Source organism: Castanea sativa, chromosome 5, assembly GCF_040712315.1.
Source record: "Castanea sativa cultivar Marrone di Chiusa Pesio chromosome 5, ASM4071231v1".
NCBI lineage: Eukaryota > Viridiplantae > Streptophyta > Magnoliopsida > Fagales > Fagaceae > Castanea > Castanea sativa.
In genome coordinates this window covers 15,458,322-15,479,584 of record NC_134017.1, presented here as the reverse complement: position 1 = coordinate 15,479,584, position 21,263 = coordinate 15,458,322, and the positions used below count along the sequence as shown (strand labels likewise).

General features: G+C 32.2%; 1 protein-coding gene across 1 annotated transcript; it reads left to right on the top strand.

Moving 5' to 3' along the window:
- The first annotated feature begins 18,230 nt into the window (after positions 1 to 18,230).
- On the top strand, positions 18,231 to 21,036 carry LOC142634813 (uncharacterized). Its single transcript, XM_075809066.1, has 6 exons — positions 18,231 to 18,803; positions 18,909 to 19,022; positions 19,131 to 19,983; positions 20,176 to 20,380; positions 20,525 to 20,703; positions 20,891 to 21,036. The coding sequence occupies exons 1-6, from the start codon at positions 18,231 to 18,233 to the stop codon at positions 21,034 to 21,036; spliced, it is 2,070 nt and encodes a 689-aa protein (XP_075665181.1).
- The last annotated feature ends 227 nt before the right edge of the window (positions 21,037 to 21,263 follow it).

Below are 21,263 nucleotides of genomic sequence, written 5' to 3'. Positions count from 1 at the left end.
ACAAAGAAAAAAACCAACAATGTATCTTGAAAGTTTACAACTCTTCTCAAGCAGCTATCCTATGAACCTTAAAGAGTTTAAAGAGAATTTGAATCTTGAAAGTTTACAATTTCAATCAGTTTAATTTCCATGCTTAGGTTGATTTTTGTTACACTAGAAAAAAAATTAATATCACTGACATGCCCTATTGAATGTCTCCTAACATTTTTATTTGTCCAACAATGCTCATCCAAACTAGAAAAGTAATTTAGTACCCTCACATTCTACAATAAGCCTTAGTGACAATACCAACATTCTTAGAACACTTCCATCCCCACATTTTAGGGTAAAAGTAGGAGACCACGCTGGGGGGGTGGCGGAGGAAGAAGCAAGACAAAATGGGAAGACTGAAATAGATGATATGTGAAGTGAAGTGTTAAAATTTCTTAAAGGATTTTAAAGAGGGGAGCCTTTTTTTTATTTTTCAAAAATGGTGTCTTCTAAATTTGGTGGGTTGGGGCCTTGTTTCCTAATTGGTCACAGCATTTGCATTGAGCAGCAACTAAGACTAATAGAGAGAATTTGTTGTAGTGTTGAGGTCAAATTCTCTATTTGATACATCACAATTCACACTTGTACATTGATGCATACATCATTTGACTCAGTATCTTTACATTGCACATATTCATAAAATACTCCAACATACACAGTATAATTTAGCAATGTCTATAAGAAAACTTTGTAACCCACACTTGTCACAGATCCCAATCAAACACTAGATAAGTGTTTTACACAGTCAAACAAACACATACCGAATCATGTTGTCAGCAAACACAGAAATCCTTTTCTCCTTTTAAGGTTAAATACGAAAAATTCCTAAAACTTTTTTTTGGTGTTCATCCTCACTTTTGCAATTACAAGGTAAGAAGAAACATAATAAAATTCCAGATATCAAACACAACCACACCAATTCACCATTTTGAGCCAAATTTTTCATAAAAACCCATTAAGCAAATTATACAAAAACCTTTTTTTCTCTAACAAAAATTTAAGACAACCAACCAACCAAAAACAAAAAACACAAAACCTTAGGATTTGCTCCAATGTAAGCCTTCCCTCGTTGCGCTGCATCTCGGACTGAACAGAACCGCATGATCTTCGTCCGCCCCTGGTAGAGGCCTCCGTAGGCCTCCACGTCAAGCTGTTCGCTGCTGCTAATGATTCGCCGATTGTTGGTCGTGGTGGTGGTGGAGTCGTCGATGCTCGGCTCGTCGTCGACGTCGCCGTCGCCGTCGCAGAGGTTGATTCCGCCATTGGAGTGGATCTAGAAAGAGATGAGTGAAGAGGGAGGGAAAGAGGGAGGGAGGGAGGGGATGGGGAAAGAGGAGGGCGGCTGAATGAGAAAGAGATGTGTAGGGTTTTTTTATGTTTAGTTTTAAATAGAACCAAAACGACGTAGTTTTGGATATAGTAACTTTAAAAATGGAAAGGAAAAAAAAAAGCCTGTCATGGAGGTTAGAACCTTGGACAAGTCCTTGAAAAATATGCATGGTACACGTGTTAACCACCAAGGCAACATACGTTTTATTTGTTCATTATTATTATCTATGTATGATAGAAAACTGAAATTTTTTACTTTGTCAAAGACCCATATTAGAATTAGGATTTAAAAAATAATTATAATATTTTTAATTAGACCTCACATTAGATTTTTTTTATATATAAAAAAGGACTTAGTTTAGGTTTCAATACAAAGAAAAAGAAAAAAGAAAGACTCACGTAAAACTCTCACACTATTTAGTTTAAAACATTAAAATGATGATGTGGAAAATTGTCGGAGTTTCAGATATTTCAGTTTTAAAATTTAAATAAAATAATAATTTTATTTAAATATTAATGATAATAATGAATTTCAGTTAGATTAAAATGGATTGTTGTTAAATTAATATTTTTATCAACTTAGAAATTATAAGAGAAGAAGATAAAAAAAAAAAATTATATTTATTTTTTAAAAAATTTTAAAAAAAAAATTTGCAAGTTGGTGAAGTCACTTGGTTATTTTATTAATGAGCTATGAAATAAAATTTTAAAAAAAAATCAAATATACTCAATAAAATTCACCACTCAAATTTCTCAAAAAAAAAAAACCACACGACAAAAATTATCACACATTCTTATTAAAAATTAAAAAATATATATATATCATGGCTATTATTAAATTTATGTAAGAATTTAAATATTTGACTAATTACATTTAATTTTTTTAAAAAAAAATGACTAATTGGATGGTCAGATTGAGAGAACATAATCATACAAGTACACTTGATGTAACTCTAAAAAATGTTACACCAACCAATAACTTATTGTTGAATTCATATTTTGAAAATCCAACCGTTGGATCACATTTTCTATATGTTCTTAACATGCATACCAATTTTCATACCAATCGGATGTAATTTACCATTTGATCTTTAAACTCATCTTTTATGCGTTATTGTAAACTACAGAAACTTGAATTTAAACAATTGATTGATGACATGGCTATTAATTTTTGATCACCTTGAAATTTTATAAGAATGAAAAATATATGAAGATAATGTAATTTAACGGTAAATTTGTCAAAATTCACATCGAATTAGGAAATATAGGGTTGGGTTCAAGTTACACTTGATGTAACTCTAAAAACTGTTACACCAACCAATAACTTATTTTTGAATTCATATTTTGAAAATCCAACCGTTGGATCACATTTTCTATATGTTCTTAACATGCATGCCAATTTTCATGCCAATCGGATGTAATTTACCATTTGATCTTTAAACTCATCTTTTATGCGTTATTGTAAACTACAAAAACTTGCATTTAAACAATTGATTGATGACATGGCTATTAATCTTTGATCACCTTGAAATTTTGTAAGCATGAAAAATATATGAAGATAATGTAATTTAACGGTAGATTTGTCAAATTTCACATCGAATTAAGAAATATAGGGTTGGGTTCAAATTACACTTGATGTAACTCTAAAAAATGTTACACCAACCAATAACTTATTGTTGAATTCATATTTTGAAAATTCAACCGTTGGATCACATTTTCTATATGTTATTAAGACGCATACCAATTTTCATGCCAATCGGATGTAATTTACCATTTGATCTTTAAACTCATCTTTTATGCGTTATTGTAAACTACAGAAACTTGAATTTAAACAATTGATTGATGACATGACTATTAATATTTGATCACCTTGAAATTTTGTAAGCATGAAAAATATATGAAGATAATGTAATCTAACGGTAGATATGTCAAAATTCACATCGAATTAAGAAATATAGGGTTGGGTTTAAGTTACACTTGATGTAACTCTAAAACATGTTACACCAACCAATAACTTATTGTTGAATTCATATTTTGAAAATCCAACTGTTGGATCACATTTTCTATATGTTCTTAACATGCATGCCAATTTTCATGCCAATCGGATGTAATTTACCATTTGATTTTTGAACTCATCTTTTATACGTTATTTTAAACTACAAAAATTTGAATTTAAAAAATTGATTGATGACTATTAATCTTTGATCACCTTGAAATTTTGCAAGCATGAAAAATATATGAAGCTAATGTAATCTAACGATAAATTTTTCAAAATTCACATTGAATTAAGAAATATAAGATTGGATTCAAGTTACACTTAATATAACTTTAAAAAATGTTACACCAACCAATAAGTTATTGTTTAATTCTTATTTTGAAAATCCAACCGTTGGATCACATTTTCTATATGTTCTTAACATGCATGCCAATTTTCATGCCAATCGGATGTAATTTACCATTTGATTTTTGAACTCATCTTTTATACGTTATTTTAAACTACAAAAACTTGAATTTAAACAATTGATTGATGACATGGCTATTAATCTTTGATCACCTTTAAATTTTTTAAGCATGAAAAATATATAAAGATAATGTAATCTAACGGTAGATTTGTCAAATTTCACATTGAATTAAGAAATATAGGATTGGATTCAAGTTACACTTAATGTAACTCTAAAAAATGTTACACCAACCAATAAGTTATTGTTTAATTCATATTTTGAAAATCTAACCGTTGGATCACATTTTCTATATGTCCTTAACATGCATGCCAATTTTCATGCCAATCGGATGTAATTTACCATTTGATCTTAAAACTCATCTTTTATGCGTTATTTTAAACTACAAAAATTTGAATTTAAAAAATTGATTGATGACTATTAATCTTTGATCACCTTGAAATTTTGCAAGCATGAAAAATATATGAAGCTAATGTAATCTAACGGTAGATTTTTCAAAATTCACATTGAATTAAGAAATATAAGATTGGATTCAAGTTATACTTAATATAACTTTAAAAAATGTTACACCAACCAATAAGTTATTTTTTAATTCATATTTTGAAAATCTAATTGTTGGATCACATTTTCTATATGTTTTTAACATGCATGCCAATTTTCATGCCAATCGGATATAATTTACCATTTGATATTTAAACTCATCTTTTATGCGTTATTATAAACTACAAAAACTTGATTTTATACAATTGATTGATGACTATTAATCTTTTATCACCTTGAAAGTTTTCAAGCATGAAAAATATATAAAGATAATGTAATCTAACGGTAGATTTGTCAAATTTCACATTGAATTAAGAAATATAGGATTGGATTCAAGTTACACTTAATGTAACTCTAAAAAATGTTACACCAACCAATAAGTTATTGTTTAATTCATATTTTGAAAATCCAACCGTTGGATCACATTTTATATATGCTCTTAACATGCATGCCAATTTTCATGCCAATCGGATGTAATTTACCATTTGATATTTAAACTCATCTTTTATGCATTGTTTTAAATTACTAAAACTTGAATTTAAATAATTGATTGATGACATGACTATTAATCTTTGATCACCTTTAAATTTTGTAAGCATGAAAAATATATGAATATAATATAATATAATCTAACAGTAGATTTGTCAAAATTCACATCGAATTAAGAAATATAGGGTTGGGTTCAAGTTACACTTGATGTAACTCTAAAAGCGTACACCAACCAATAAGTTATTGTTGAATTCATATTTTGGAAATCCAACCGTTCGATCACATTTTCTATATGTTCTTAACAAGCATGCCAATTTTAATGCCAATTGGATGTAATTTACCATTTGATCTTCAAACTCATCTTTTATGTGTTACTTTAAACTACAAAAACTTGAATTTAAACAATTGATTGATGACATGGCTATTAAATTTTGATCACCTTGAAATTTTTAAGCATGAAAAATATATGAAGATAATGTAATCTAACGGTAGATTTGTCAAAATTCACATCGAATTAATAAATATAGGGTTGGGTTCAAGTTACACTTGACGTAACTCTATAAAATGTTATACCAACCAATAACTTATTGTTGAATTCATATTTTGAAAATCTATCCGTTGGATCACATTTTCTATATGTTCTTAACATGCATGCCAATTTTCATGTCAATCGGATGTAATTTACCATTTGATATTGAAACTCATCTTTTATGCGTTATTGTAAACTACAAAAACTTGATTTTATACAAAAATTTGATTTTATACAAAAACCTTACCTATAGCGGCGGTCACAAAAAACGCCGCAATAGATCTCATCTACAGCGGCGGGCCAAAATCACGCCGCAATAGGTGACATATAGCGGCAGTTTTTGCACCCGCCGCAATAGGCCTGCTGCAATTTCAGGGTCTATTGCGGCGGGTCATTGACCCGCCGCTATATCTAAGCTGAAGGCCGCTAAAAGAGGTCTATTGCGGCGGGTCACTGGCCTGCCGCAATAGTACGCCGCAATATACTAGGTCTTTTGCGGCGGGCCAATAGATCTCATGTACTGCGGCGGGCCGAAAAAGCGCCGCAATAGGCGACCTATAGCGGCAGTTTTCGCACCCGCCGCAATAGGCCCGCCGCAATAGGCCAGTTTTTTTGTAGTGACACTTTGGTAAAGAGCTTTATAGGGTCCTTAAAATTGAATACAAGTTAAGGCTAAAGCTGAAAGTTTAAATTTTAGTGTTAAAATCTTTAGCGGGTAGTTCCATCTTTGAATAAAAATAATGAATAATTAACATTATAATTTTTTTAAAAAAGTAAAACGAGATTTAATGGCCCCTTTAATTGAATTAATTAGGTTCAAGTATGAAAATATAAAATATCTTTACTATGTTCTCTTTTGTCATTGTCTACATCTAAAATTTCTTTAGCAATTTTTTACTAGAATAAACACATTTTATTATTTTTAGTTTGTCAAATGCTCTAAGTGCTATAGCCTTTTTCAATTAGTTCAGAAAATGAAAAACCCCAATTTTTAGTTAAAAATCTTGTAAAACTTATATAACTAAAATTCTAATTCCAATGAAAATACCAAACATATGTATATTTTTTTAATAAACAAAAAGATACAAACAATTTGAAATGTTATATTATTGTTATTAATGGAATAATTAATGTGTTGATTTTCTCAAACCTCAAAAAAAAAGAGTGCCATTCATTCCTCCAAACCTTAAGGAAGGTCTATATAATTTACCCTACAATTTTTTTTCATATGAGGACTAACATAATATTATTGGAGTGCTAATCACAACAAATAATATAAAAAATTATATTCAAATATTGTAAAATACTGTGTTGACACTCTTTATGTTTTTTTTTTTGGTGGTAAAAATACAAGTAACATCCTTTAAATTTGGTCAATTGTCATTTTGATCATATAAATTTTATTTATGTTATTTTGGTCTTGTAAGTTCGCATTTGCTGCTAGCGTTACTTCTTCCATCCATAAGTCCTGTTGACTATTAAAAAAAATAATTTTGTAAAAATAAAAAAATATTAAATCTCCTTTAAAAAAAATTGAAATAAATGCAAAATACTCCCCTTAATTAAGTTTGGTTAATTGTCATTTTGGTTTTGTAGTATCATTTTTTTTTCTCATTTTGGTCCTATAAGTTTACATATGCTATCATCGTTAGTCCTTTATGATAACTTTTTTAATGGAATGGAGAAAGGACTAACAGTGACTATAAATATGATCTTAAAGGAACAAAATGACAAAAATAAAAATTTCATAACCGAAATGACAATTGATCAAACTTAAGGAGTGGAATTCACATTTTTGCCATTTTTTAGGGAATATACAACACCAGAAATAGTTGAAATGATGTATGAAAGACATGATGAGAACAAAACTGAGCAATGCTATATACACAAACAATTTTATAACATTTTTTACGACAATTGAATTGGTAGACTTTCATAGATTTTTATTTGGGCACAACACTTATGTCATTTTTTTAATCTACCCCTTACAATCTACAATATCTACAAATGTGAAAAGTTGCCTTTTTGTATGTGTATCTAAAGAATTTCTAGGATGAGCCCAAGAAATTATTGATAGAATAGGAAAAAGTAATATAATGATATGTCTCATTCAACTAACTTGATGAGTAATGTTACATTTATAAACTATATTACAAAAATTTTACAAATGTTTGTTGTAGCTAACTTTTTACTGATTGTCATCTGGGTCCATCAATAACATCACTTTTTTATTTACTAATAATCACTCACCACATCACCAGTTTGTAAAAAATTTTGTAAAAAAATTTGTATCTTCTAGCATTTTTTCTATTGATTGTGTAATAACCCAATTTCACATGTAGGAATTAGGAAGTAATATAATTAAGGGGCTGTTTGGATGCTTTTTTTGGGTTACTCAATTTCTGTCACTCATCACTTTAAAATACCACACCTGTTTGACACCATCACTCAATATTTTTCACACTGTTTGTGGGTTCCATACCTGTCACTCGGTGCAGTTTTTTTCTTCTTCCCCAGTACCCAGATCACCCAAACCTAGTGAAAGAAGAAAAAAAAAAAAAACCTAGAAACCCGAACCTAGTGGGAAAAAAAAAGAAAAAGAAACTGAAGAGTGAAGATCGAATCCAGTGAAAAAAAAAAAAATAAAGAGTGAAGACTGAACCCAGAAAAGAGAAAAAAAAAAAAAAGTTAGTTGGTCAAAAGGTGTAGCTGAGTTATGACTAGTGGGTCCCCCATGTGTGTTTAATTAGAAAAATGTGAAACTGAAAATAGCCAAAATGTGTTTTCAGTTTCCATAACTCATAACTCAAAAATCAGAGAATTGAGTGATGGAAACAGAGTTATGGTTCTCCCAAACGGACTTCTCGCTATGGGTCTCACCATTTTTGAGTTATGAGTTATGGAAACAGAGTTATGAGTTATGGAAATTGATAATCCAAACAGCCTCTAAGTAATCTTTGACTATGCTTAAAAGGTGCTTTGTTGCCACGTACACTTTGTGAGCCCATGACTCTTGTTTGTTATTTCTTTTATTTTTGGGAAGCAAGGCAGAGTTCTTTTTGTTAATGTAAATTCCTTTCATGTACAATATTAGCTGCAAGATATGCTTCGAGGAAATCAGTTTAATAATATGATATTTTTCACCTTATTGACATAGTTTCTTGTAATTGCCCCATAATCAAAGTGGTATCCTGATCAAAATAATGAAGTTCTCCCATAATAATAATACTCTAATTACAACAAATTATGTCACTAATTGTGAAAAGTATTGTATGCATACTGCATAGCATTACCCTCGTTCTTTTACCTCAGAGGTACAAGAGGTTAATAAGTCTAAAAACAAACTTTTTAATAATGTTTAACAAGACTTATTGTTATATAAAAGTGGTACTAGCGTTGGGCCCATATGAATATAATACTATTATTTTAATATTAACTTGTTACCTTAATGTGATGTAAAATTGTAAAAACAAAAGAGCTATTGTGGAAGGCAGAGGAGATTTCGGCCAGGACAGGTGATGTAGAAATGGTAAATGTTAAGCTTTAGATTTCTGTAAACTAGATTGTTTAACCTAATTAATTAACCAAGTGAATACTTAGATTTATTATTCAGATTTAGGTTACAACAAAACAATCATATAATGCAAAGCAATGGAAGAGTAAATAACACAACGATATGATAACCTAGCAAAACCAAAATGGTAAAAAACGTGGGGAGGATTTAACTTAGTTATTCTTAAGGTAAAAACAAATCCACTATGAAAGAATTGAAGTTTGTACAATAAAATTTAGACCACTAAGAGTAATTGCAGTAGTGGAGCTAAATAGCTATATAGCTATTTTAGCTCCACTCAAACATAAAAAATCCTCCTGCAGCAGTAGAGGTAAAGCAAAAGAATTTAACTAAAGTGTTACAGTGCTCATGTATCAATACATGAGCACTGTAGCTGAGAGCTATAACAAAAAAAATATTTTTTATTCACCTTTCCAATTAAATTGTGGTTGAATATTTTTTGGGTAGTGGGATATATTATTTTATTGTAGTAGATATATTATTTTATTGTGATGTTTATATTATTTTATTGTGTTGAAAGCTAAAATAGATCCACTGCTGCAGCATGTTTTGTAAAATGAGTAGGTAAAATAGATATAGTAACTTTTTGTGGAGTTAAATTGCTAAAATTGCTAAAATTTTAGCTCCACTGCTGTGGATGCTCTAATATCCTATTGCTACCTCGTGTAGAAAACTTACTACCACGACCATGTGACAGCTCTGAGTCTATGGACTATTTCTTTTCTTGATCTGCAGCAACCATAAGTTCACATACTTGTGACTTTGAGACTCCCCTCAAATGTTTAAGATCTTCTTTAAAATTATTTTTGCAGCAATTGAAACAACCATCAAATTCTTGATGAGAATCTTGATCTTGATAGTTCAAAGTGTGTGTATAAAGGTAAACACCTCTAGATCTCCCAAGAGATTCAGCATATAACACATCAAAGACTCTAGAGAGCTTTTGGGTACAAAACTAGATCTACAAAAGAGGCACACTCTTCTCTCTTTGAAAGGCCTTGTCAAAAACATGCTTAAGGTTTCCTTTATATACTAGGAGTTTTGGGCTTGAACAATTGTTGGGCCGAACTTAAAATTCTGCAGACCCGTATTTTGATCAGTTGAACTTGTCTTTTGATTTATCGAACCAAGCATATTTCGAATTCTTCTTTTTGCAACTTGTATGTTTTTGAATCTTGACTTGTATCACCTTAAGCATTGTTTAATAATACCTATAGACTCTAGGATCTATATCTAGACAAGTTTATGTTTACGGTTTGTCAATTGTTCTAAACTTTTAGAACCTAATAGTAAACACTATGTGAGCAAGAGGAAAAGATGTGGCAACAAAGGTCTCGGGTATAGTGGTTATAGAGTGGAGATCAAAACACTAAATTTTTCCATGGTTTGTCAACTCAAAGGAAGAGGAGAAACTTTATCAAGGGGCTGGGAGATGAGAACAAAATTCGACAGGATGATGAGGAGGTGGTTTCGGGCATGTTGATAAAATTTTATGTAAATTTGTTTACTTCTTCCAATCCAAGTAATTTCGAGCAAATCTTGGATGGGGTTTCAACCAATGGTGACTGAAGATATATGGGCTGGTTTGGCTAAGCCCTTCACGGTGGAGGAGGTGGAAGGCGCAATCAAGGACATGGCTCCATCAAAAGCCTCGGGACTAGATGGGATGCCTCCTTTGTTCTATCAAACTTACTGGACTAATGTAGATGATTGTCTGTTGTATTGCAAAGCATTATTGGCAGAGTGTGAATTGATCTAGGAATTGCTTGGCTTTCATGAAGAGGCTCCAGGACAAATGATCAACAAGGATAAAACAACATTATTCTTTAGTAGGAACACTGATGCCCAGACCATGGAGGATATAAAGTTGCATCTGAATGTTCCTGCCATCCAGCATTATGAGAAATATTTAGGGCTAATATATTTTGTTGGAAGGGAGAAAAAAGCTTGCTTCACTCATATTAAGGAAAGGATTTGAGCAAAAATGCAAGGGTAGAAGGAGAAGTTTTTGTCCCAGGTAGGCAAAGAAGTCATGATTAAAGCGGTGATAGAAGAATATGGGACCTAGGTTAGTTGGAGAGCATTTTTTTTTGCCATGGGAAGTAGAGATGATAAAGCGTATTCCTATGAGTGATGGGTGTGTTGAAGATTTGCTGATCTGGCCCTTAACTCTAGATGGGAATTATAGCGTCCGAAGTGCTTATCAAATGCTGGAAACAGATGCAAGATATTTGACTCCAAGCTTTTCTTCAATGGATGGGGGGAGTAAGGTGTGGAATGCCATTTTGTTTGGCGGGCTGCAAGAGACTCTTTGCCTGCAAAACAAAACCTTAGAACTCGACATGTTCCTGTTGAGGATACATGTGCCTTGTGTGACGAGCATAAGGGATCTTTGATTCACAGTGTGTGGTTATGCGATCATGCCTAATCAGTGTGGAAATTAGACATGAGCTTCGCCAGGTATTATAGGAAATAGTATAGATTTTTTTTGATTTGCTTGAGGAGGTGATGCTTAATGGATCGGGGTACCATGTTGCTCTATTTTCTACTATTGCCTAGTGTCTATGGCAGAGGCGTAATCGCTTGAGAGAGAATCAATTCACCTGGTTGTTGCGTGAAGTTGGAGACAGAGCGAAAACTTTAGTAATGGATTTTTTTGAGGCACATAATTCTACAGTAGGTCCAACTATTCCTGCTCTGCCAATTCGTTGGTCTTGGCCACTTGAGAGCTTCTACAAAGTAAATTTTGATGTTGCTAAGTTCGTAAATTTGGGGTTTGCAGGTATCGGGGTAGCAATTAAGGACTCAATTGGGGAGATAATTGTTGCATTGTCCCAATGCATACACTTCCCTCACTCGGTAAAGATGGCTAAAGCAATGGCAATTCGTAGGGCAGTGGTATTTGCACAGGAACTGAGTTTATTCAAGGTTATTGTTGAAGGTGATTGTCTCCTGGTTGTTACGACATTGAATGCTTCTGATTGTTATAAAACAATGTATGGGAATGTGATTGGCAAGACATGCAAAAAAGGTCGCAGGCTTCAGTAGTGTCAATTTCAACATGTGAGATGAGGAGGGAATAAGTTAGCTCACGTTCTCGCCAGAAGAGTAGTTTCATCTGCAGATTGTGATGTTTGGGTAGAAGAACTACCTTTTGATTTGGAAGATGTATTCCAAATTGATTTTATTTAATAAAATGTCTTACAAAAAAAAAAATGTCAAAAATTGTGTTTTAGCATTGTTGGTAAGAGCTCATTTGGCATTGTTTAAGGAAGTAAAACTTTAACGGCAGAGTTTTTGCAAACAAATAATAATTTAACTTAAATGAAAATAGTTTTAGCATTACAAACTATACATTAATTGATAAATGATACATCTTGTGTGGGGCAAAAAGATCCTGGTGGGAACGTGGGCCTTTTGGGCCGTGTTAAGGAAGGCCGACCTGACCTTGGGGTTAGAAATTGTTAGTGCTATGGGTCGGCCCATACGCCGAGGATCCGAGGATCCAGCCGAGGATGGTTTTCCCCTCGGACTGACATCAGAGAACCTGAGACTTCATGGTAAAGGTTAGGGAATGACACGGTCAAGACCAATGGTTAAAGGGGGTGAACCCTTGAATGTCCTAAAAGCACCGATGTTGGAAGAATATCAAAGGTAAAGGCTGCTACCTCCACATTAAAGACCCTGCACCTACCACCCTGGCCGCATTAATGAGGAAGTGACACTTGAACAGTGGAAGGGAAACTTCTAGTTACTGTTCAAAGGCACTAAGAAAAGAAATATCTAGGCTAAGAGAGGAATTGGGGGGCAACACGTGTATAAAGTATTAAAAAGGGGAGTATTTAAGGAGGGACCTAGAACAGAAACGGGACGGAACTTTTTGTAACCTAAAAAGACAAAAGACAAAGAGAGAGAGATATAATATAAGAACAGCTCTCGGCTTACGTCCGAGGAGGCCTATTTATATTATTCCTTGCTGTTTCCAAGTATTTGTAATCTTTAGTTTGTCATTTAATCCTCACATACTTCTAACCTGGGTTTCAAGCCCACACTCTACAAATTCATATTGTTTAAGGCTCATTGGGCCTGAGCCCATAACTGTTCTTGGGTCCAGGTGCAATTGTGCACTTACACATCTGATTCGAAATAGAACTTTAAGGCTCTTAGAATTGTTTGAGCTGATATTGCCACACTTAGTTAAAGCTCTTTTACGTCCTGGAAGTTGAAAACAGGTTAAGGCTCAAGCTGAAACTTTGAGTTATATGTTAAACTCTAGTGCATTGTTCTAGCTTTTAATAAAAATTAGGGTAAATTGTAAATTACACCACTAAAGTTCGGGGTAATTGGATTTTACATTTGAAGTTTTAGAATTTGAATTTTACCCCTTGAAGTTTGGGGTGTTTGGATTAATACTATGACGTTTCAGAACTTGAATTTTACCTCAAGTTTAGGGTTATTTGGATTTTACACTCCAAAATTCTGAAATTTTATGGTGTAAAATTCAAATAGTTCAAACTTTAGAGAGTAAAATCTAAACACTCTTAAAATATAGGGGGTAAAATCCAAATTTTGAAATGTTAGAATGTAAAACCCAAGCATCATCAAACTTCAGAGGTAAAATCTAAATCATTGTGTAAAATCCAATCACTCCCAAACTTTAGGGGTGTGATTTGTAATTTACTCTAGAAATTAAAAAATTGACATATGTCTACACTTTTTTTTCCCCCAAGATAACACTTAGTGGCCACTCTAAATGAAATAATTAGATTCAAGTTGTGGGTTTTAATTAACTCAATTGGTAAAATTTCTAATAGTTGTATAAAAAATTTGAGTTTTAATCTCCACCTACACAAAAAATAAATTGATGTTTTGATCTGATGATAAAAAATTATTATAAAAAACAGACGTCATAAATTGAAACTTTTTATAAGAAAGAGGTTAAAGTATGAAAATACAAAACATATTTATTATGTTATCTTTTGTCATTTTTCTCACGTCTTAAAACTCTTTAGCAATTGGTTAGTAAAATAGAAAAATTTTGTGTTGTAGTTTGTCACTGTTCTAGACACAAACCCTTTTCAATTAGTTCAAGAAATAAATAAACGCATTTTCAGTTAAAACTATATACTACTTATAAAATTTCTGTAACTAAAGCTCTGCTACTTTCTACAATAGTAATAAACAAGACGTTTTTTTTAATACAATTTTTCATATTATTTTATATAAGGTCCGTTTGGATAGAACTTATTACTGAAAATTGAAAATATTGTAGCAAAATAATTTTTAAAGGGGTAAAAATCACTGTTCATTCCAAAAGTTACTGTTCATTGACCTAAAATTACTGTTCATGACCAATGAACAGCAACAAACACGCGTTGAAAAAAAAAAAAAAAAAAAAACAAAACAGGGACATTGACGGGCTATCCAAACGCCCTCATACTCTGTTGTGATTGATTAACATTAAAAGTGAACGTGAATCAATAGTATAAAACAACGATATAACTCTTACGGTCTTACCACAGTAAGCATTTATGAAAAAAAGAAAAAGAAAAAAGAGTGACATTCCAGATAATTTTTAATACAATTTTATAGCTAGGAATACACTAGAAAGTACCTCAACCCAATTTTATTGGTGGGAGTCGGACTCTTTCATTCGAGGGATCCATTATGGGTCTTGCCTGTGACTCTGCTTTGCTCTAAAAGCCTTTAAAAAAGTGTTCAAAAGAGCCTTATCTTTCTAAGTTAGCTCAAAAAACAGTAAATAAAAATAAAAGGATTGGGTTGGATAGCTTAATTAAAAGGGAAAAGAAAAAGGGTTGTATAGACTCTAGACTCTAGAGTCTAATTTATTAGGTATATTAATATTATTATTATTATATTGGATAAGAGGCATCATAATTATATTCTGCAAATGTAAGTATAGGATCATACGAGTATCTGACAGGAAATAAATAATTTTATCATTTGAAGAAACCGACATATGAAATTATTGCATGCGCGACAGCATCTATAATTTCAGATCTCTTGAAGAAAGGAAGACTCCGATTTTCGATTATAATATAAACATCAAAGATTTTAAAAAATTGTTAATATATCACGTGGAAATATTACAAATCTCAAAAAGTTTCTATTTAATATTTATTAGTATAAAGTTAAAGGAAATATCTTATCAAAAAAAAAAAGTTAAAGGAAATATATACAAACACTTTTTTATAAGGGAAAAAAAAAAGGGATCTGGGGTATACCTCTTGATTTTTCGATAAAACTGGGGAATAGGTTTTTCAACAGTGAAAGGCATGCAATGAACCACCGCCATAAAGTCCCATGTCCTGCCTTTGGTGGTGTAGACACCTAATTCTGTCACTTTCGTTAAACCTCATCTCGAGGCAAAACCTTTATTTTATGACACGAGAGGAAAATTATAATTTTAAATCATTGGATTTCCAAACAAATCTAAAAGTCCTATCAATCAAATGATGTGTCATGTGTTCTAATCAGATCCTCGAGTTTAAAGATTAAGCCAAGTCAAAATTTAATCGATAAGACCCATTCTCTTGATTAAAGGGTCATCACATGAAATTATGAACAATTAGTTATGATTGTTTCGAATAAAGACTCCATTTTAATAGATTGCGACTCTTTTTGAGATTAGTTTATTTTATTAATTTTTTTTTTTTTTTTTGCTGAGAGTATTATAAATAAAAATAAAAATTAATGAATAATATAGTGAGATTTATGAATAGTACTAAAAAGTGCGGTAAGACTCATGAATAACAATAAAAATAACTTAAATAAGTTGAATAGTAAAATAAGCTGGCTTTTTAATTTTTGCCAAACACCCACTATCAATGTGTTTAGATACTACTTATTTTGTTGAAAACTAAAAATACTGTAGTAAAATAATTTTTAAATATGTGAATAGTGCTGTGGGACTCTTTTTAATGAAAATTTTACTGAAAAAAGAGATTTGTGGGTCTTGTGAACGGTACACAGGACCTACTGGAAGTGCATTGGGTTTGCTAAAATGTGCTTCTCAAAAAAAAAAAAAAAATGCAGATGTAGGAATAGTGCTTTATAACACCATCCAAACCGGTACTATATGTCCTAATTTCATCGTGAAACTAAAAATAATTTGGAGGATTATCCATTGAATAATATGGAATATACTAAAAATACTATAAGTTTTACCAGAATAAAATTTTAAATTAAGTGTGAGTGAATTGATTGGTGGACTTCAATGGTCTCATATATAAATATTTAAATTATTTCTTTACGATTGATAATACATTAGTTTGTAATCTCCATGTAATAAATATTATAGTGCCTTAGCTTTTAGATAATTTAGAACATATAGCTTAAGATGATGAATTTAATTTAAATGATTGATTAACTCTCAAAAAAATTTAAATGATTGATTAATTATCCTTAATTTGGGAAAATTAATTAATTATTCAAGAATCTATAATCATGCATATTCACATTAATTGACTATAAAATGGCTAATTTCTAGGTCAAAAATCAGATTTCAATTCAAAAACCTTATTAGAAAAGCATTAAAAATGGAGAAAAATTAATCATGTATAATTTTATAGTTCATATTTCTGGCCAATTTTGGCATGGTAAATGTGGGAATTTGGAATAGGCTGTTTCTATCATAGCTCATTTTAAATTATCTTTTAAATGACGTTGATTTCAACTTAACCCATTTTTTGAGTAGAAAATTATTGCCAAAAGACTGACACGTGTTCAAATGTGCAAAATTCATCTATTTAATTCAATTTTCAAATTATTATTGAATCGAAATATTTTAGATAACAATCAAAATTTATCAACTTGGAGAGTACTATACTCTTTCAAAGCTTATCAAAGGCCATCCCCTCCATCTGTAAATGGGGAGGGGATTCACAATTCAAAACACTACGTTTCCCTAGAGCTCTAAAGGAAGCTTCAAAATAATTATTAGTTCAAGCTTGGCTTATGATCGAAATAAAATTAAATGAACTATATTAAACTTTTAGTAATATTCGGCTCATTTATAACTATGAGTAAAATTATTTATAAAAATTTCTCTTGCCCATATTTTGGTCCAATGGGCAGCTTTGTTCAATTGAACAGAAGCGATTTCCCTCTCTAGTCTTTCTAGCTTGGTGGCTCAGGCGCATAGTTTTAAAAACCAGACCGGATCAGCCGATCTGACCGGTTCAACCGGGAACCGGCCTTAAATCCGGTCCGGTTATGTTATAAAACCGAAAATACAGTAAAAAATGATGAATAGTGCAGACCGGCCGGTTCGACCTTAAAAACCGTAAAACCGGCCGGTCGAACCGGTTTTGCTCATCTGCCTTAAAGCCCCCTAAACTACGTCGTTTTGCCCCCTCAAAATTTAACCCTAAAATCCTAAAACTATGTTCAGCCTTCTTAGTCTCACACTCTCACTTCTTTCCTCAATCCTCAGTCACGCCTCCAGTAGTCCAGCCTCCTCATTCCTCAATCTCTCTCTCTACTTTCATCCTCACGCCCTCAGCGGCTCAGCCCACGCCCTCGCGCCCCTGCCTCGTGCCCTCCCTCCCCTGCCTCGCTCTCTCCCTCACGCCCTCAGCCCCTCCCTCCCTCGCGCCCTCGCGCACTCCTTCCCTTGCTCCCTTGTCACTCCCTCACTCGCTCGCTCTCTCAACTCTACCTCACTCTGTAATGTTCTTTTCTTTTTCTATTTTGGGTTCTTTTTTTTCTTTTTTTGGCTTCATCAGGTAATAAACTAATAATTACTTAATTAGTATTCTTTTCTTTTTTATGATTTTGATTACTTGATTAATTGATTTTGATTTTGTCATTTTGATCATTTTCTTGGGTCTGTTTTTTTTTTTTTTTTTTCATCTCCAATTCTCAGTTCGTAGTTCATGTTCTGGGCTTCATCTCAGGTTCTCCTCCCGTGACTTCACTGGTAAGTGGTAACTTCAATTATTAGTTTACAATAGCATTTTAGTTTATTTGTGTATGTTGTGGATTTGATTTACAGAGTATTATTGTTTGGGAAATATAGTTTACAGAGTATTATGCTTTTGATTGTGTATGTTAGTGTTGAGAAATTTATTTGTTGATAAAATGGTTGATACCAGTATGAAATTATTGACTATTGTTTGTGTATGTTAAGTTGATGAATTTATTTGTAGATAAACTGGTTGCTGTTAGTTTGAAATTATTGACTATTGTTTGTGTATGTTGTGTTGATGAATTTATTTGTTGATAAAATAGTTGCTGCCAGTTGAAATTGTTGAGTGAAATGGAGTCAGCCTCTGTACCATCTAATGAACATGCTTCTACAACCGGGTCTAATGCTAATTCTTCATCTGTGAGAGCGAAATGTGATCCTGCATGGGATCATGTAACTGAAGAGTTTAAAGACGGAAAAAGTAGTTATAGATGTATACATTGTGTGAAAAGTTATAAAGAAGGGGGCATCAATAGGATGAAAAGACATCTAGCTGGAATTAAAGGTGATGTGGCTGCATATATGGGTGTACCTTATGATCTTAGGTTTCAAATGGTTGAGAATTTGAAAGACATTGCTAAATCTAAAGAACAAACAAAAAAGGATCAAGAAGCATCTAATTATTCGCCATTAGAGGACTCACCAGAATTTGAAGATGTCCAAGAAATTACTCCTAGAGGTAGGGGGTTAGGTAGGGGAAATAGAAGTGGTGCTCCTAGTAATTTTCCACTAAGATCCAATCTTGGCAAGAGAAAGGTTGGTGACATTGGTAATTACTTTGCTCCTAAAACAACACCGGGAGCTCAACCTTCTATTAAAAGTGTTCTTGATGGCAAAGAAAAGAAGTTGAGGGTTGATATGGCTGTAGCAAGATGAGTGTATGATGCTTGCATTTTCAATTAATGCTGTAAATTCTAGTTATTATCAACCTATGCTTAATGCTATAGCTTCTTATGGTCCTGGATATAGAGGCCCAAATTATCATGCCCTTCAAGTGCCTTTGTTGAGAGAAGAAAGAGAGAAGTCCAATTGATTGTTGATTCTCATCGATCATATTGGGCTGATACTGGTTGTACAATAATGGTTGATGGGTGGACTGATACTAGGCATAGAATATTGATTAATTTCCTTGTCTATTGTCCTAAATGAATTGTTTTTATACGTTCTGTTGATGCTTCTGACTTTGTTAAGGATGCTATTAATTTGAGTAACTTGTTTGATGAAATTGTTAATTGGGTTGTTCCTGCAAATATAGTACATTTGGTCACTGACAATGCTGCAAATTATGTAGCTGCTGGAAGAATTTTGTGTGAAAAATATAGGAACATTAGTTGGTTACCTTGTGCAGCACATTACCTAAACCTAATTTTTAAGGAGATTGGAAAGATGGATCATGTAGCTAAACTTGCAAAGCGTGCATCCAAGATCACAGTGTTCATCTATAATCATGTGGCTTTGCAAGCTTGGTTGAGGACTAGAAAAAATTGGACGGAAATTGTGCGTCCAGGGCCAACTAGGTTTGCTACTACTTTCATTGCCTTAGGGAGTCTTAAGGAACATAAGCATGATTTACAAGCATTGGTGACCAGCAAATTTTATGTTGAATCAAGATATGCAAAAGATAAGAAAGCAAAGGCAGTGGTGAAAATCATTCTTGACAATCAATTTTGGAATGATTGTCATGTAATTGTGCATATTATGTCACCATTGATTCGTTTATTACGCATTTTTGATTCTGATGAAAAACCAACTATGGGTTATGTATATAATGGCATGTATAGAGTAATTGATGGAATAAAAAAAAATTTCAAGGACAAGAAGAGATTATGGGAGCCTTATGTTAATATTATCAAGGATCGTTGGGATAATCGATTTTATAGAGATATTCATGCTGCTGCTTATTGGTTGAATCATGCATTCCAATATGACTCGTCTACTCTTAATAAGAGGCTAGAGACACAATCTGCTGTGACAGATGTTATTGAATCAAAAGTTTCAATTGGCCGGTTGAAGTTGGTGGAGGAATTAAGGCTATTTCGAGAGTGTGAACAAACTTTTGGAACCTAACTTACTCAAGATTCAGCCAAGACATCTCAGCCGAGTAAGATATTGTTTATTTTAACTAATAATAAAATGAAAATATGTTTTAAAGATCATAGCTCTTTTTTTATATTTTTGGGATAAGTATGTTTATTGATTCATTGTATCGTTGTTTTGCGTTGTATATGGAACTTAGATGAGTGGTGGAAGTTGTTTGGATCTTGTGCTCCAACCTTACAAAAGTTTGCAATTCGGATCCTTAGCCAAACAGCTGCCTCTTCGAGATGTGAGCGGAATTGGAGTGTTTTTGAACAAATACATAGCAAAAGAAGAAATAGATTGGAGCATCAACGACTTAATGATCTTGTGTATGTTCATTATAACTACCGATTGAAAGAAAGGTATATATTATATAATCTCTTTGTTTCAACGTTTTTGTGGGAAAATATGAGTGATTTACTAATTTGGTCAAATGGGTTCTTTGTGATTGTGAAATATAAATGATTTGGTTATCAATTATTCATTATGTTCGTCTTGTGATATAGAGTCAAAAGGAAGAAGTTCAATTTTGATCCTATTGATTATGCAAGTATCGACAAAACTGAATTTTGGGTAGTGGAAGATGAGGAGCCTCCATTTTTGGATCATGAGGAGATAGAGAATGCATTATATGAAGAGGGAGCTCATCCAATTGAAGAAGAGTCATCTAGCCATGTACAAAGAGGTTAGCTTATAACAATTCTTTGCCTAGTTGCATATTTTAATTAGACTATTTATGATTTATGAGAAATAATTATTAGAATCGTTATTTCATTTATTATTCTTTGGTTTTAGAATTTGTATAGATATGGAAAATGAAGTGATTGAGGATGATGATGATGACATCAATTTGGAATCATTTGGTGATGAAGATGATGCTCCTCCCGGATTTAGAGATAAAAATCATCCTATTCCTATTGAAGATGAAGATGAGGATGAGGATGATGATAATGATGCTAGTGGCGGAGCATTTGGTTCACATGATGATATTAATTTCAATTTTCTTCATAATAAATGAGGCTTGGGTCTTAAAACTTATTAGTTGTTTGTTTGAAACTTTAAAACTTATTTGCTATTTGGATGTAATGAACTTATTTTTTATTTGCCATTTGGATGTAAATATAATGACTAATGAAATTATTTATTTGGTTTTGTTGAAAGTTTATTTTGTTAAGGATGATTGTGTAATGTTATGTTAAATTTTTTAAAAAGATATTATATACTTCTTTAAAAAAATTATTAATT

Excerpts from the sequence above, each read along its gene's own strand:
- LOC142634813 (XM_075809066.1), top strand. The coding sequence starts at position 18,231 with ATGGAGTCAGCCTCTGTACCATCTAATGAACATGCTTCTACAACCGGG. Across the intron at positions 19,023-19,130 it reads ATACTGGTTGTACAATAATG|GATGCTATTAATTTGAGTAA; the intron begins GTTGATGGGTGG and ends GACTTTGTTAAG. Across the intron at positions 20,704-20,890 it reads ATCTAGCCATGTACAAAGAG|ATGATGCTCCTCCCGGATTT; the intron begins GTTAGCTTATAA and ends TTGGTGATGAAG.